This window comes from Amblyomma mixtum, chromosome 10, assembly GCF_055824585.1.
Source record: "Amblyomma mixtum isolate Tamu chromosome 10, ASM5582458v1, whole genome shotgun sequence".
Lineage (NCBI taxonomy): Eukaryota > Metazoa > Arthropoda > Arachnida > Ixodida > Ixodidae > Amblyomma > Amblyomma mixtum.
The window spans coordinates 21,675,081-21,692,697 of record NC_143021.1 but is presented as its reverse complement, the minus strand read 5'-3'; the positions used below and the strand labels follow the sequence as shown (position 1 = coordinate 21,692,697).

Genomic DNA, 17,617 nt, shown 5'->3' with positions numbered 1-17,617 from the left:
TTTTAAGGAATCACAGCCATCGTTTTCTTTTCACAGGTTGTCTGAGCATCATTTACTTAATGAGTGCAAAGGCGCCAGAAAATTCATTCTGCTACGGGAATACGCAAGGGCATAGGGTGGCCTGCTTGGCAAAAACATAGGACCGTGCAATGGTCGCAAAATTTTTCAGCTCGATTTTTAGCCTAAGTGCGACTACTCCTCGCACGCAGTCGGAATCAACTAATACGAGAAATCAGAGAAGCACAGAAAATTGCATCACTTAGGAGCAGCGTCGTTAATTCAGTGCCCAAGAAAAGAACTTGAGTATGGACTAGTAATCCAATATGTGTTTTTTTTTTGCTCAAGCGGTCATTGCAGTCTTACGGATGGTCATAAAACGCGTCTGGGTTTCGCTATATAAATATCTTGGAAGTAGCGCTGATCCTTCTTTGTCGCCTTATGTCCGTGTTTAGATTTGTGTTACTTCCGAAATGACAAACTTCTCGCGGAAATGCACATGATGTCACGAGAAGAACTAAGACTATTAATCCCCGCTTTAAGTGGGACAGTTGTCTATTATTGTAAAGATGACCATACCCTGCAATGGCAAGGTCTTCATGCGTGCCAATGACAACTGTGTGGGTGCTGCTACAGGCAGAGTACGATACTGCAAGCTCTATCTGCCACAGCCGAACCGCTACAGCATCGTTTGAAGGTGAGGTCGATAGAGATTAAGCCATCACACGAAACAAATACTTTTCCTTTCTGTAGTGAGTTATCAGGCGAAGGGGATGTGGAGGGCATAATGCGTGATCAACAAGAAATATCTCCGTGGAAACTTTAACGTTTTCCCTTTCACCTAAAGATTGCTTATGGTTTATGGGGGTTTAACGTCCCAAATGAACTCTGGTTGTGACGAAGGCCGTACTGAAGGGCTCTGGAACTTTCAACCACGTGGAGATCTTTAACCTGCACTGACAACCTCTAAACGGACCTCTGGAGTAAAGGGACCTCTAGAGTTTCGCCTCCATCGAAATTCCACCGTCGCGACCGGGATCGAATTCGCGTCTATAGGATCAGCAACCAAGCACTATAACCGCTTAGCTACCATGGCGGTTTTCACCTAAGGAGCGAAGTTGCGTTTGCGTTTGGTACATGCTCAAATCCAGGTAGGAAAACGAATTCGCGACATCCACATTGTTCATAGTGCCGACCTTTTGTGTAGTTCTTATAACATTAGGCTTTCTGATGAATTTTTGCGTCAAATCTGTCGCAATATTTCCCATTTTGCCGACTCAAAAAGGCATGTGCAGTAGTTCTAAAACGCGCCTATATACAGCAACCCTTCTTCATCCCAGCGAGATTCGTACCTGGAAGATGCACCGCGTCTGTCTCCCCCCGCGTACCTTTTTTCTGAGGAGTCCCTTGGGACCGATGACTTTGTCGAAGATGTGTTTTCCCACGTGCGAGTCGACAGCTCTGAGCCGGTCATCGAAGAAGTAGATGTCCGAGCCACTGTAGACGGCTCTGGCAAGGCTGATGCGCTGCTTCTGGCCGCCACTTAGGTTAATGCCCTGTATAGGTGAGGAATTCCATGGCCGTTCGCTGTTCGGTCCTGCCACAGTGTCACCAGCCAGGTTTGTATTGCACCCCAATGGTCACGAATGATAGTGAATACAGAAATATTAGCTCTTTGCAAAGGTATAGAGACTATGCTTGCCCAGTGGACCTAAAAACAGTCCTAAGTGTTCACACACTCATTCCCACGCGTTGGCAAATCCATTAACACGCATTGGCAAACCCACTCACAAGCGTTCTTAAGCCCATTCACAAGCATTGGCGAACCCATTCACAAGCGATGGGCCACTTATTTCAACCTTCCTTAATCGATAATATGCACGTTTACCATTGACTTTCGTTATAGCAGATGCCTTTAAACCCTGTTTTCCATTCTTGTATCATGTTTTTAGAAGTTTATGTATAGTCCCAAGCTCAGAAATATAATGCGCAGACTAGAAGTAGTCAGTTGGTCTGATACCTAATAGGCTAGTTAATGGTGCCCATCTTATTGTTTATTGGTATAATCCATTGGTATTATCTACCCACATTACCCACCAAAATGAAAAATAGCTTCCGTACACGACAGCCCCACTTCCACTGAGCATTCTAAATAAGTACGATATAAAACCAAGTACCATACCAATAATAAAGTTTACGCTAAGTCTAATAAAGCGGACATTAAAGCGAAGTCCGCATGAGCACCGTAAATCTAGGAGCTCGCCGTCCCTCATCTGTATAAAAGTTACAGAATAAAGAGCCCCTAAAAACCCGATTCCCCGGTATAAGGCTAAGGATAACTGTTTGGAAGACGCCCCTTTAGTATTTTCACGTTTATCGCGTTTTTCACACAAGAAAAGCAAGAGATGTTACCTTCTCTCCAACCTCCGTGTCGTCACCGCCGGGTAGGATGTCCAGGTCTTGCTTGAGAGCGCAGGCCTCTATCACCTGCTCGTAACGCTCACGGTCGAACGGCTGGCCAAAAGTGATGTTGCTCTTGATGCTGGCGTTCTGAATCCACGCTTGCTGTGGACAGTAGGCAACAGAGCCCTGGGCGCGCAGGAATTGTTGTGGGTTCGTTAGCCGCATTACACTGCAGAAAAGTGACGCGTTTGTCCGGATGGCTCATTTACCCACTATATCAACGACAATGCGACGCAAACCGTTTTTCTTTTCATGCAAGTCAAAATAACCACTTCTTCTGCAAGGCCATTACACCCACCCTGCTTTAGAAATTTAGAGCTCCACTGCACGCCGAAAAGAGCGATTGACAGCTGCTGGTTCACTGCCAACTCAGTTTCAAAGGCATTGGTACTGGGACAGGATTAGCCAGCCGAAGCCTCTTCGGCATGCAGAGAGTATCATAAGTCCCATCGCAACCAAGACAACAAATACTTTCCGGAAAGTTCTCTACACGATACAAATTTCACTGGTGTAGCATGAACGGCGTATAAAATTTATCACATGAAAATGAATCAGCTAATAATGAGAGTCTCATACCTTCAAGTGGACGCGGCTTTTTTTTAATCAACCAATATGCATAAGGTTATTGTGTTTAATAAAGCAAGATGTCTTAACAAGTACAGCTGATCAAAACTACCGTTTGCGCTCACTTACATGAATGCTAACCGAACCTTTGAGCTTGACCATGTCGCCAAGGAATGCAGAAAGCATGGATGATTTCCCGCAGCCGACCGAACCTACGATGGCCATCAAGGCACCCTTAGGGACGGTGATGTTAAGTTCGTCTAAAGCGGCTTGAGAGTCTTTAGACCATGCGAAGCTGGCATCCTTCATCACCAAGGGGTCACCTGCAACAAGAGCGATCATTGATTAAAAGAAAAGGTTCAAGCGCACAATTCTATGACTGCTTATGAGGCTCGACCCCTTCATTCACGTGAGACATGTTGCGGAAAAAATTTTAAACCGCACATGGATCAGGGAGTGAATAGCATCTTAGAGATAACACTTACTTCCTTAAAAGTAAAGCGCACTGAATTATAGGTACAGTTTAATTACATCGATTATGAGAAAATAGAAAATTCGATGGCCGCTTTCCATACCACCGCACAATTAATACGACGAATAAGTTAAGCGCACAAACCTTCTCCGGTGTTGTGCTGCACGGCTTTCGGGTCCAGTTCATCTGACCGGAGGTACTCGTTGATACGCGCCAACGAGACGAAGAACTGAAAAGAAAGGCTGGTTATTTATTGAAAAATGTTCTCAACGTTCATTCCAATCACAAAAGCCGGCTGAATAATTCGAGTAACTTGCACAGGGATAGTACAGAAAAACCATTCTTGATACCCTTCGCCAGTAATGTGGCTACATACCAGGTATACCGCCTTATTTTTTACGTCGTGTTCATCGCATCGATGGCTAATCCGATACCTTTGTTGCAGTACTAAGTCGCAAATAATCTTCAATCATCTACTCTTTCATCGCACACGACGAAGAAGTGCGATGTGGTCCTGACCTTCAAGACGCTGGCTTATCAGGTGAATATCCTAGGCATCCGTAGTAGGCAAAATAATTTGATATTCACTGCTACCACTGCCACCTCACCTCGGCGCAGTTAATGCCCGTTTTGCAGAGGGTCATGAGTTCGCCTAGAGGCAATGAACATTGCTTATTTCTCGCGTTTTTTCTTAGCCAAATTAAGCCCAAGAGAAATTTCCGCGCGTTAAGCGAGCGAAAAAGTATCTGCTTTCTCTTTTTCACCTACTTCCTCTAATTATTCAGGGTTGCTGGCAACCACATGCAACCACTACGCTTGTATTTACAGCGAAACAGCTTCATCATTCTTCGTTTTTTTAGGGAGATCTTAAAAAGCAGCTCTTTGCCCTTCGGCTTATATGGGCTTAGTGGGCTTATATCAGCCACTGGCTGATGAATCTGCCTGTGTGTGCACTCCCCATGGCGGTCAAGGTGATGAGCGTGGGCAGGAAGGCCATGGGGACACGCAGGATGTTGAAGAGGGAGAGGGACACGAAAGCCTTGTTGGCATCCAGCACGTTCGTCGGGTCGATGGCGATGAACAGGCCGAAGCTAGCAAGTGACACCTGCGAGACACAAAATTTCATGAAACCGTGAGCGCCTGGCGTGCAAAAACAGGGTGAAGCAATATTTCATTGCACATGCTCGTAAGCGCAATTCCTGGCTTTCGTGCTTGAGCTGAACACCTTGCCGTAAGCCGAGCATTTGACCTCCGGTAATGTCGACCAATTGGGGTTCTTTAGCGTGCACTGACATCGCACACTACACGGGGCTCTAGGATTTCGCCTCCATCGAAATGCGACCGCGGAGGCCGGGACCGGAACCACGACTTTAGGGCCAGCGACCAAGAGCCATAACCAACCAGGCACCACGGTGACCCGAAAAATGCATAAGGTAATTAGCTCAAAAATTGCCTGACTTCGTGATTTGAAACACGCCTACGCAAGTTATTTCTATCGCGGCAAAAAATGGCGCTCATGAAAAGTTACCGCAAGACACGACTGAAAACAGGCAGCAACGTAGCTACTGTAAGGGCTTTTTGGACGACGCAGCAGTAACGAGATTAATGTTCCATCTCCATACGCACACGCAGTTTGGCCGCGGCAACGCTGATTCAAACTAACCATTGAGAGGACCTTACCATGCTCCGACCGTTCCAGTCGGTAGAGAAGGTTTATCTGGGGCGCTGCACTTATTCTCAGCGCGCAGCACCTGTGTCTTCGTTACGCGAACAAGAGAATGTCACGGCGAGTTTGCGGAATGGCTTCCGCGCAGCTGCTCGCAACATGATGCTCACGGCAAGTATGCGGAATGTCTGCTTTGCGAAGAACTCGGCACATCAAGAAGGGCACTTCTCAAATCCAGTCAATGTTTCCGAGAAGAAAAAAAGCCGATAAATTGTTTTTTTAGAGTTGAATAAAACTTACTTCAAATGGATGCTTATCCCCATTCAGTATTTTGGAAATACTGGACGAAGTAATATGACGATACCAACGTTTTAGGGGGGTCGCCTCATTCTCTGCAAGTGGCAATGCTCTCTCTAAGCTCTACCATCAGTGCTGTTGAAGTCTCAACCAGAAATGCGCCAACTCATTCAACCCCACTCACCAAGAAGGGGGCGCACGTGAACGCAAAGGTGACGGCCGCGCTGAGGTAGGCCTGCACCTTCAGGGAGCTCATCTCGTCCGACCGTATGGACTGCACACGCTCCTGAAAGGACTTTTCCCACGCATACAGCTTCAGCACCTTGATGCCACCCAAAATTTCGTTCATCAACTTCATACGCCTGTCTTTGTGCCTCATCAGTTGAACCTGCAATTTGAAAGAGAGCAAGAGCGCATGTTCGGCTTTCGTTATGATCTTTATTAACGACCTTTATAACACCTGTCTCACATTCGCAGACGACTGCGTCGATCTATTATTGTGTATTGTTGTTGTGAAATGTGCAGGAGCGTTTTTGGTCAAATTATTAATGCGCCTAAAGAACAAAAAAAAACTCCACTAATTTTTACGAAAGGAAGCGCCAAATTTGAACAATACGCCCAAGATCGTTCGGAATTATCCTGTGTTCTGTCATATATACCTCGACATTTCGCTTTCAAATTAACTTCCTTGGTCTGCTCCCTGTAATAAACAATACTAACGAAGCGAAGCGCAAAACATGGGTGCGTCCCCCGAAACTTCAGACATTTTAACCGGAGCACAGACCCTTTTTTGACGTCTATGTGGATTAAGTTCGAATACACACGATCAGTTGAGGGCCGCATCAGTAACACCAACACCCTTGAGTCAGTTCAAAACCGCACAACTAGATTTATGAGAACTACTGTTATACTGTAATTAAGTGAGCATCAGTACACTTAAATTTTCACGCTCACCTTACTGATCATTATCACAACTTATGTACCACTCAGATTTCAATAACGTTGTCATCACCTATGAAACAGTTAGAGATCCCAAAGCAATTTTCCTCCCCCCTCGCCCCCCCCCCCCTCGCCCCCCCCCCCCCCCCCCCCCCCCCCTCGCGTCGATTACCCTTCATCTTCGCTTATTCTTCATGAGAATGCAAACTGCAAGTGCCGGTTTCCGCTACGTGCCACTCCGATTCAATCCACTTGAAGGCTCCCATTCCGTCCCATTTCATTTTAAGACTTACCCGATCCCTTATGTTGCTAAAGTATTTGATGTATTCATAAACACACTTCATTAAAACGGAGAGTTGAGCTAGTTGGTACATCTTTATTGAAAAAAAAAAACAGCGCTAAGACGAAGGACAAAGAAAAGAGGACAACAGGACCGGCTCTTTTCTTTGCCCTTCGTCTTAGCGCTGTTCAGCGCCGGTCCTGTTGTCCTCTTTTCTTCGGCCTTCGTCTTAGCGCTGTTTTTTCCAATAAACACACTTGGCAGTGGCTTCGCCGAATAACTTTCACGTCTTCTAGCAACTGCTACCACTGTGCGATCGTAGCAAATTCCGCAAGCTTATCCCTCCATCTGACCGTGGAAAGCAATGATCAATTCTGAAACGTTTTTCAAATTCCCCTGAAAATTTTTAGAGTTTTCCACTGTTCCACAGTTTGCGTCGCAGAAGGGCTTCAAAAAGAGCAAATTACGGCAACATAAAAACAACTAGCAGTCAAATTTAGATATCTTACGACGTCAGATCGCACAATAACTGCGCCGAAATTTTGCCTCTTCAGCAAGACCGTGAGCTGGGCGAGTCTGCTTAGAGAGAGAGAGGGGGGGGGAGGGCTGTAATGAATAAAGGAGACGTCGGCCTGCATTAACCTAGCATGCTACTTCAGATAGTCTGCTTAGGTTCGCAGCGAGATCGTGGCTTTCTGCGGCACCCAAGGGAAACAGACTTTATAAGCGCGACTGCCAAATCTACGTCTTCGTGTTGTGTGTCCTAACTGAAGACCTTCCTTTGTGCTCCTGCATTACTCGACAATACACGCTGAATTCTAAAGAAACATGGGCACCCGGATACCTACCTGGTACTTCCTGATGTATGCTGTAACCACTCCGTTGGTTGGAAGCAAGATGATCATGACTCCAAGGCCGCCCAATGTGGCTATGCCCAGCTGTCCCCACAGAAGCCAGATGGCTAGGCCGATCTTCAGGGGGGTGATCCAGAGGAAGTTGAACACCTGGATGTAGTCCATCACCCTCTGCGTGTCCACTGACATGAGGTTCACGATTTCTCCCGTCTTGTATTGACTCCTCGCAGCGCTGGAGAGAACCAAGGCCTGCGAAACAAGCAGGGACGATAGTGTCAACGTGGATGCATAAGTCACCTAACAACTTGCACCACCATCTTTGTGCTTGTTCTGAGAAAGTGGCTACAGGACTCTGAAACATAAGTCAATACATTAATTGATGGCATAGTATATAAGCTACAATCATAGTTTCGTGCTCAACGCTTTAGACATACAGAATGCAACGCTGCAGTGTAATAAAACCTCCTTGTTATTCGTCTCCTGTCGCGTTCTTGTTGCGCTGTGAAGAAAATCATGAATACTTAGCATTTCGCCCAAATTTCCGCCTTGCTAATAAAATATCGGCACATACAAAGGTGACTGGAAACGGTACAAAAAGATTTCCGCTCTTACTTTAGAAGGTTTATATATATCTTGAACACTCATGACTCTTTGTATAGGAAAGTTTAACCTCACATAGGGCGCTAATTGTAATATATGCATAGTACTAAATATAAACTCACCCATGGGCTATTGGCAATGCCAACGTGGGCGCCTCCTTGTTGATTAATACCACCTGGGACGTTCTCTAAACCGTTGTGCACGATAGTCATCGTATTGCGCCTCAAAAAAAAATTGAGCGTAACGAACCAGCAAAACGCCGTAACTGCCAAGCCGCCGCGATGAGGAAAATATTCACATTAACGCTTGTTTCGTAGATCGGGTAATTCATGGTGAGTAGCGCGAACAAGGTCAAATGTCCGCCCCTTCTGATCTTTCCTTCAAAGCGCGGTGCAGGTACTTGCCAACCTGTAAACCACTTGCAAACCACCAGTTCAAGTTGTACAGCGGTACAGGCGTCATCCACTTATACTACTACGGTTCTATATAGCCTGTTCTCCCGCGTACTCTGCGGTTTCGGCCCAGCGCGGACGCTCATGCCATTAGCAAAAAAGCAAAGCACAAGCCAAGGCAAGTTTATTAACGAATTGTGAAGAGTCACCAGCGCAGACCAAGAACACTATCGCCGAGTTCCTCGCTGTAGCGGGGAGCGCTACAGTAAATGATAACACGTTTGACTACGGATCCGCAAATTTGCAAGTTCCGATTGCTCAAGAAGAACTCTAGTTTGGGCTAGTTGGTTCATGATTCAGGAGGAAAACGGCGCAAAAAAACGTGGACAAAAGGCAGACAACCACGACGGAACGAGCGCCAACTTGCAACTGAATTTTATTTCGCGCCAACACGCCGTAACATCCGTGTAATCACGCACACGCTGTGGAATAGATCACTGAAAGATATCTAACATATGAAGCACGATAGTAACCACGTAACATACTATGATGGCTACCCAAAAAAAAGTCAACCAATGTATGGAAAACAGCTCTACAACACTACACAGAGCTGTAGAGATCTGTAGAGCTGTTTGCCATACATTTGTTGAGTTTTTTCTCGGATAGGCATGATAGTACGTTACGTGGTTGCTATCGTGCTTCATGTGTTAGATATCTTTCTGTGATCTATTCTACGGCGTGTGCGTGATTACATGGTTGTTACCGCGTGTTGGCTTACATAAAGACAGGTTTGGCGCGAAATAAAACTCAGTTGCAAGTTGGCGCTGGTCCTGTCGTGTTTGTCTCTCTTTTGTCCACGTTTTTTTGAGCCGTTTTCCTCCTGAATTAGATTATTCCGAATTTGTACATTTACAACTTGCTGCACGGGGCGCAAAATGCTTGTTTGTATGATGCTCTTACATCCACGCAGTGACATGAAGAGTAGAACTCGTAGATTCCGTTTCTAAACCCCTTTACATGAGCCAAGAGGGGACGTATACGCAGTAAACAGCAGGGATAACTGAAGGGTCACGATTACCGTTCACCAGGAGGCCTTCTCTTGTCTCCCGTAAACGAGTTTAGAAATGGAATCTGAGTCACTCTTCATGCCACCACATATTCCAGTCGTGCGTAGCAGTAATAAACGCAGATAAAATTACGAAGTAGCGATCGTGTTTAGTGTTGCGAGTTCAATAATGCCCAGGTGAGACCAACTGGAATCAGCAGCCCTAAAGGGCCCACTGCCAAAGCGAACTGTGATAGCATCAGCTCAGTTCGCTTGTCAGTCATCAATGCTGTAAAACTCCACTCCACGCTGAACAGACCGAAGCAACGCTCGCAAAACCAGCGTGACACCAATGGGCAGTTGAAACTGTCTTTGGATCATGCATAAGCAAGACAGCCTGGCATTATACCTTCTGGTAGATGGCGTTGATCAACGCTGAACGCATGCGCATCGAGACGACGTCGATGTGGTAGTCATATTGGACGTTGAGGATGGACTCCAGCATGGCCGAGAAGAACATGGTAAAGGCGAACAGCAGGCCGCGCCATAGGGGGTCGTCGGAGCTCACGAAGGCAATCATCATGCTGTGATAAACGAGAGGAAGGTTGGTGCCAAGAGGCACCAGAGGTGCAGTGAACACGAGGGACGGACACCACGATGAACTTCGAAGAGAATGCACACGCGGCTGTTGGAGCGTTTTATTGCAGCAAAATTAAAAATATATACGCGGTGTAACACTAAATAAACCTGACTCGGCTGAAAGTTCGCGTGCGCAGTTACAAGTATTTGTTCAACAGCCCGCGCACAGTGATCGTCCCACTCTGGTGCACTGCACTTGCGGATGCCAAGAGGTCGTTGAGTCAAGCAGCCTATGTTTTACATCGCCTACAGGGTCTCCATGGGTAAGCGTGCGAACACGTGGCCACGCATCAAAACGAAGTGGCGCAGACGCCGATGCTGCACCTGGAGGCGGTGCTTCGAGCAGTCTGCTACAGCGCTCGAGTGAAGTAGCGAGACCGACGGGTGTTAGCGCCAAGGCCGCTGTAGCAGACGACGTGAGTCAAGTGTATCTGGACCTGTGCACAGACAGTATGAACCGAACGCGAGCTTTAGAAGCGCGGACATGCTCTGGATCGGCCGTAGCGTGCGCCAGTTCGTTTCGATGCGCCGCCTTGCATTCTGCGGAGCGTGGCCAGAAGCTCCCATGTGCACCACATAGCGGACGACCCTGTACTTACATCAGCGCTGCCCAACATCACCAGTGTCACGCTGCTCCGCTCTTGTTCTAGTCACCAATGCGCGTATACCTGTGGTTCGTGTCGTTCCCCGAGACTGCCTGTAGATTTAGAGCTAGGCTGTTTTTTTCTGGTGCGCTGCTCGTTCATTATAACTTTGTTGAATGGGGAGCAAGGTACCCTTGACGCTTTATGCTGTGTCATAAGAAGCGACGACCTCCTCAGTCCGGATGCATTAAAACAGTGCGTTTCCTTAAACCGCCGAATGGTCTTTTTTTTGTTTTTCGAAAGTGGTACCAAAACGTATTTTTAGTACACGTGCTGTCATGTGTCGGAAAAACGAAAAATGCTATGAACGAGCCCTACTCACCTCAACCGGGCGCAGGCTACCAGAAAACGCGATAAGGTAGAGTCGTCAGGACCAGAAATGACAGTCTGCTTATGACAAGCCTAGCTCGCCCAAGTTCGCTACGAGGTTAAATATGCACAAAAAACAATGCATGCACGAACTTTGTTTCACTGGTGAACGGAACCCTTGCCAATGCAATTCAGCCGGCGGAGGTTGCTTGAAATGCAGAAACAAATCGATTTTACCCAGGAGCCCGCAAACAGTTCTACTTTTTAAACGCTCTTTTTAATCTTTGCTTTAGGTGGCATACTGTTCAGATACTGTGCAAAGTAAAACGACTAAGGAAATCACTAAAATCAAAAAATGACTATCAGGTAAAACATAAGCTCACGAACGCCATCCGTGAAATGAAAGCAAAAATTATGGCAGCGAAAACAAACTACTTCTCAGTTACGCTTCCTAATTTTTTAAAACACTCCCCTGGAAAATTTTGGAAATACCTCAGCCCCAAAACACAAAAAGACACCTTCAGTTGCCAAGGACAAAATCAAAACTTCGCAAATTCCTTAAATACATACTTCCAATCTGTGTTCACAGATGACGATGGCCGCACACCGGAGAGTATTCACCGCAATCAAACACCGCTAGACATGCCAACAATAACCGAGACAGGCGTTCTGAACCTACTTTTATCAATAGATACAAAAAAAGCAAATGGTCCTGATAATATTCCAAACACTTTTTTGCAAAGATATGCCGAAGTCAACGCGAAATATTTACATTTAATGTTCAATAAATCTTTATCAACCTGTAGTCTAGCTAATGAATGGAAAATCGCGAAAGTTATTCCTATACACAAAACAGGAGGCAAAGATGACGTTTCAAATTACAGACCAATATCACTAACGTGCACGGTAGGAAAATTATTGGAACACATTATACTAAAGCATATCACCAGTTATGTTGAGCAACATAACATTTTATCGCCTGTTCAACATGGATTTCGAAGGGGACTTTCAACTATCACCCAATTACTCGAACTAACACATGATTTATTCCAGAGCATTGATAACCAAAAGCAAGTTGACTTGATTGCACTTGATTTCTCTAAGGCATTTGACAGAGTAAGCCATAAAAAACTAATTAGCAAACTTACATCAACTTTAGGTGACGGCCCTATTATCAACTGGATCGAGGACTACTTAACTAACCGATCTCAGTATGTTGTAGTTAACAATGATATTTCTTCTATTGCGCTCGTTACGTCGGGAGTACCCCAAGGGTGCGTCCTTGCTCCACTTTTATTTCTCATCTTCATTAATGATCTGCCCTCTAACATACATGTTAAAATTAAACTTTTTGCCGATGACTGCATCCTTTACAACGAAATTAACTCTATAAATGACCACGATGATTTAAACAGCGCCCTTCAAGAAGTGGTAATATGGTGTCACAAATGGCAAATGGAACTGAACATTAAAAAAACAGCCTTCTTATCTGTAACCCGTAAAAAACAAAGGTCCGAATATGTGTACAGCATCAATAACATACCGCTCACCCGAGTTCACGAACACAAATACCTTGGATTAACCATTTCACATGATCTAAGGTGGGAATCACATATTAACAGCATAGTATCATCTGCTTTAAAACGATTGTTTTTCCTTAGAAGACGGCTTCGAGAAGCGCCACCGGAGACCAAACTGTTAGCATATAACACATTTATACGATCAGTTCTCGAATATGGAAATACGATTTGGTTTCCCTACACACAACAACTCATTAACAAACTAGAAGGAGTGCAGAGAAAGGCAATTAGATTTATCTTTAACAAATACAGGAGCAGTGATTCACCATCCCAACTACTAAATCAAGCATGTATTCTTACTTTACAGAAACGCGCCAGACTAGCACGACTAAAAATATTGTTCCAATTAGTTCATAACACATTAAACATAGATACTTCGTTATATATATCTGTAGATGAATCCAGACCATCCCGGCATAAGCACCCATTAACCCTTAAAGAGTACGCATTCCGAACCGACTGTTTCAGATATTCATTTTTCCCGCTTGCCATAAAAGAATGGAATAGTTTGAACCCCTCTATTACTACTAATACATCTTTGCAGAAATTTGTAACTTTGGTAGAAGAACAGTTGAGCGATAATTAAATAGATAATGAAATCATAATTATTAAAGTACAACATACCACTCGTATCACTGCATGTAACAGCATCTTTATGAACATATTACTTACAATGTATAAAATTGCACCCTTTTCTGTGAAAAATATTCTCTCGTTATGTGTTTTATTTTCTGTTATCTGTGTTTTTTTCCCATACTCATGTAATTACTTGAAAATAACAGTGTTTTTAATGTATACCATTCCATTTGTATTCGCTTTGTACCTTCTTACTATATGCCCATCCTGTAAAAATCCCAATGGGATTGACAGTATGTGAAATAAATAAAATAAATGATTGGCCCGGCAGCGCTCGATGTCCACGTGTCCAGTCGTAAAAAAAATCAGGAGGGCACTTTGCTGACCTAACGTGCGGTGAGGCGAAAGCCTTTAGTGCGGTGTTGCTGCTTGTGTCACTGATGTGTGGTTAAGATGTTAGGCTTCGCCTCTAAGAGTGGGACGCAACAGCGTTTTGCAACGCTGCCAGGCAGTCCACAGAACGCCGCTGCCCGTTCGTCTCTACGCTTGCTCGTTGGTAAATTGGTTTTTGAGGAAAGGAAATGTATCAGTCTCGTTTACCTCGGTGGACACCTGAACCTCGCTGTAAGGAAAGTGAGGAAGATGGCAGTGAACGAAGACACTGTATTCACTAGACGCGTCTTTGTTCATTCCAACTCATCGAGCTGGCATGACGGAGGGAGAAAGACGAAGACGGCGTTCCGAACGGTCGCGTTTTTGATGCTCTCCGCAGAAATGGATAAATCGGCCCTAGGCCGAGGTACTGTTGCGGCTTCTGCTGCCAGTAATACTTACCGTACTGTTCTTCCCCGTCTGCCTGCTGGTAAGCTTGTTTTTAACTCCGTATTTCTGCATGCGGACCTTGCTGGCCGTCCCTATCGTGCCCAGGACTTCAGAGATGCCTTACAGGGTGTCGTTGACCTCTGCGACATCAGCTCTATCGGACAGTTTCAGATGTCTCACGTATGGATGATAACATGCAAGACAGCGTTAGCGAAAGCTAAGCTCGTGAGCACTCAGGAGTTACAAGTGAAAAACCGCCGTTGTCTAGTGATTGACCCGTAACCGAAGACAGTAAAGCTCAAGATACTTTGGCTCCCTGAACATCTTGAAGATTTTTACATTCGGGACGCCCTTCGTGCTTGCGGAACGATTACGTCCATCACAGTGGAGCACTGGAGGGTTCCAGAAATGGAGGGCATGCGTACCTTGAATCGATACGTTGCCTTGACTCTTGCTGATGGCGTCACTGTCAATGACGCGCCTCACATTTTGACAATTTGCGGTGTACAATGTCTGGTTTTAGTGCCAGGAAGGCCACCACTGTGTCTCCGTTGCCACAAGGCTGGCCATATACGCCGTTATTGCCGCACTCCTCGGTGTGATGATTGTCGGCGTTTCGGCCATACTACAGAGGAGTGCGTAGTGTCGTATGCTGATAAGCTACGCGGTGGCACCCGTGCCATGGACGACGCATTGCAGGAGCACTTAATGGACGCAACAGAAGTTTTGGTTGCTGCTGGTGGCACGCCAGCCGTTGCGCCCACTGACTCAGCGACTACTGACCCGCTGTCTGGCCCCGTTCCTGCTGTGCAGCATGAGCCTACCCAGCCTTCACAGATGGAGCAGCTGTCTGTAGATGATGAGCGCCGATGCCTGGCGGAGCAGGCTCCAGCTATATGTAGTGTCAGTGATGGCACTCTTGGCGCACGTGCCTGTGCTGTGCGTGGGCCAGAGGAAGACAAGGACGACGGTGTGGCTCCGGCGCCGAGTGTCTGCACTGCTACATCTTCTGAGGCTCCTGCCGGATGTGCCGCATAGGTAACAGAGTGCCAACCTGGCACTTCACTCCCCGACGGCAACTGTGATGCCGATGAGCAAATTTTAAGTGCGGCCTCGAAGCGCGGTGTGTCTCCGAGTTCTGCCTCCTCGGAGGAGGACAGTGTCCCCGCCAAGCACAAGTCCCGCCGTCGAAAGTCAAAGAATAAGAAACCTCCTCGGCGCTTCAGATCAAGGAGAAAGGGCGTCAACTCTAGGGAGGTCTCACCTTCCGGAGTGATGCCCCCGTACACCGTGGATGCCTGATTGAAGCTCCAGTTAGCCACCATGGCGTCTAACCAGCAGTTGACTGTCGGAACACTCAACATATGTGGACTCCGTTCAAGGCAGAAACAGGTACAGTTACGCCGATTGCTTTGGGGCAATCGGCTAGACATTGTCGCTATTGAAGAAAGTAGGTGTCACCCAGACTTCGCGCACTTTTAGTGGGAAGCTCCCAGACACCCTTAGAGCGTGCGGGGGTAGCGGTCTCGGACTCAAAGGAGATGCCCTCGACTCAGCGTGGCAAACTCAGCGGAGACCAGCCACCAAGTGACAAGAGGTTTTTGGGCGTTCGGTGCCCAGCTTTCGCTGGTCGCAATCCAGAGAATGGGTCGGAGCCAAAGGTTCACAAAACAAAACAAAGTTTATACAGCAACTGAGACGATACAGAGGATTACACAATCACTAGTACAAACACATACAAAGTGATTAACAGAACAATGCAATTCGTGCAAAGTTAAACTCGAGAGAGAATGCAATACAAAGGCAATATTGCACCTAAAGTGCACTAACGCAAGAGAGAGAGAGGTAAACAAACAAAACACAATTTGTTCACCGGGCACTGCGGCAGTCCGACGACCAGAGTTCCGCGACGATGCCGTCCCGTAGACAGGCGAACGTTGCCTCGTTGGTCCGATGCTGGCCGAGTGGCGTTTTCCCCGGGAGTCGAACGGGCGCGCTTCGATGAAGCTTAAACGGCGGTCCGGACTGACTGATAGCGGTCAACGTCCTCTTTTATAGGCTCGCTTTCACGTCTGTTTGTTCAACGCGCCAGAGTAGGCGCGCACATACACGCAGCATTTGCAGTGCAGTTTCCCTTTCTTTCTCTCGCCGGCCGTGCGTCCCCATTGGTCAGAGTCAGGAGTCGTTTCGCGAAGGTTCCAGAGTGTTCTAGCGTGGCGCCGTCGTGGCGGCGTCGCCGACGTCGGAGTGCAGAGGAGGGGGACATGTCTTAGCGCACGCAAGGCTTCTCCCTCTTCCCCCGGTCAGCCGGAGAAGCGACTCGGATGTTCTAGAGAGATCGGCGTGGATGACTCATCCCATCGGCACACGCCGTGGCGGTGGAGAGAGAGGCACGCGCTCGGCGGGGCTTTCCCTCTCTCCCGTTGGGCTCGCGCCGGCGAGACGCCGTGCGCGCGGCGGTTTTTCTTTCTTTGTTTCTAAAATGCGCCGAATTTTGTGACACTGCCCCTTCCTTTAAGAATATTGTGTAACAATATTCACAAAACACAAAATTCGCGTGCACATGCATGCGCTCACAAAGTCAGTGGCGAATGCCAAAATACATACATCAATACCTTGATGCTTTCACATACATAACACAGTACAATAGACGGATTGCACTCCAAAACACGCCGCAGTTCGGCGGTACAATTCGTGCGCACATGCATGCGCTCACAAACTATATGTGAAAATACATACACCACTACCATGATGTTTTCACATACACAACACAGTGCAATGTTCACAATGCACATAAGTACACGCCGCGATTGGGCAGTACATTAACAAACACAACATTGCAAACATGGAGCACGCAAGTATGAGGCATACTTTCGCCTAAACTTCAATGTTTGGCCTATCCAGCGGGCTCGGAACAGGATTGTTTCGCTCAAGGTTTCAGTCACGCTTTTAGTTCTCTTACGCACGCGACTCTGACCTTTCTTTCTGTCGCGAGCTCTGCTCTTCTTCCGCCTCATTCTCAGGCTTCTCTTCCGAACGCGGTTTTGGCTCCGCTTCCTGTTCGTACTCCTGTCTGGTTCTGCGCCCAGACCTCGAGCTCTTCCTCTTTTCCTGTGGTTAGCGCGTCGGCTACGAACGAATTTAACGCCAGTTCGCATATGACGGCTCCACTTCTCGTGCTTTCCTTCTTGGCGGGCGCCCCTGTGTTTGCGTTTGCGCCTCCAGACGGTGTCGTTGCTGAACGCTGGGCTTGCTCGTCTCAGCTTCTTTTTCACTTTGCTGCGATGTTCGCGCAGCTCCCTTGCCTTCGGCTCGGCTGTCTTCAGCTTGGTTCTGTTTCTTCCCGTTTTCTTCCTAAATTTTATCCAGGGCTTCTGCTTTTCGGCTTCATCTGCTTCGGTGGTGTCCGACCCATTTCTCTTTCTTTTTTCCTTCTTCCAAGGTCTTCTACGGAGCACACCCGGTTCGATTTCACGTA

At 46.8% G+C, this 17,617-nt stretch overlaps 1 protein-coding gene across 1 annotated transcript in view; it reads right to left on the bottom strand.

Moving 5' to 3' along the window:
* LOC149325323 (ATP-binding cassette sub-family C member 1-like) overlaps positions 1-17,617 on the bottom strand; it is a 134,739-nt gene that overhangs the window by 70,663 nt on the left and 46,459 nt on the right. Inside the window, exons 9-16 of the mRNA XM_089565120.1 lie at positions 9,979-10,153; positions 7,527-7,781; positions 5,644-5,847; positions 4,449-4,601; positions 3,641-3,725; positions 3,154-3,347; positions 2,410-2,586; positions 1,386-1,553 (exon numbers count right to left, since the gene is read on the bottom strand). Of these exons, the coding sequence (XP_089421246.1) occupies positions 1,386-1,553; positions 2,410-2,586; positions 3,154-3,347; positions 3,641-3,725; positions 4,449-4,601; positions 5,644-5,847; positions 7,527-7,781; positions 9,979-10,153 (1,411 nt within the window). The remainder of the gene's footprint in view (positions 1-1,385; positions 1,554-2,409; positions 2,587-3,153; positions 3,348-3,640; positions 3,726-4,448; positions 4,602-5,643; positions 5,848-7,526; positions 7,782-9,978; positions 10,154-17,617) is intronic.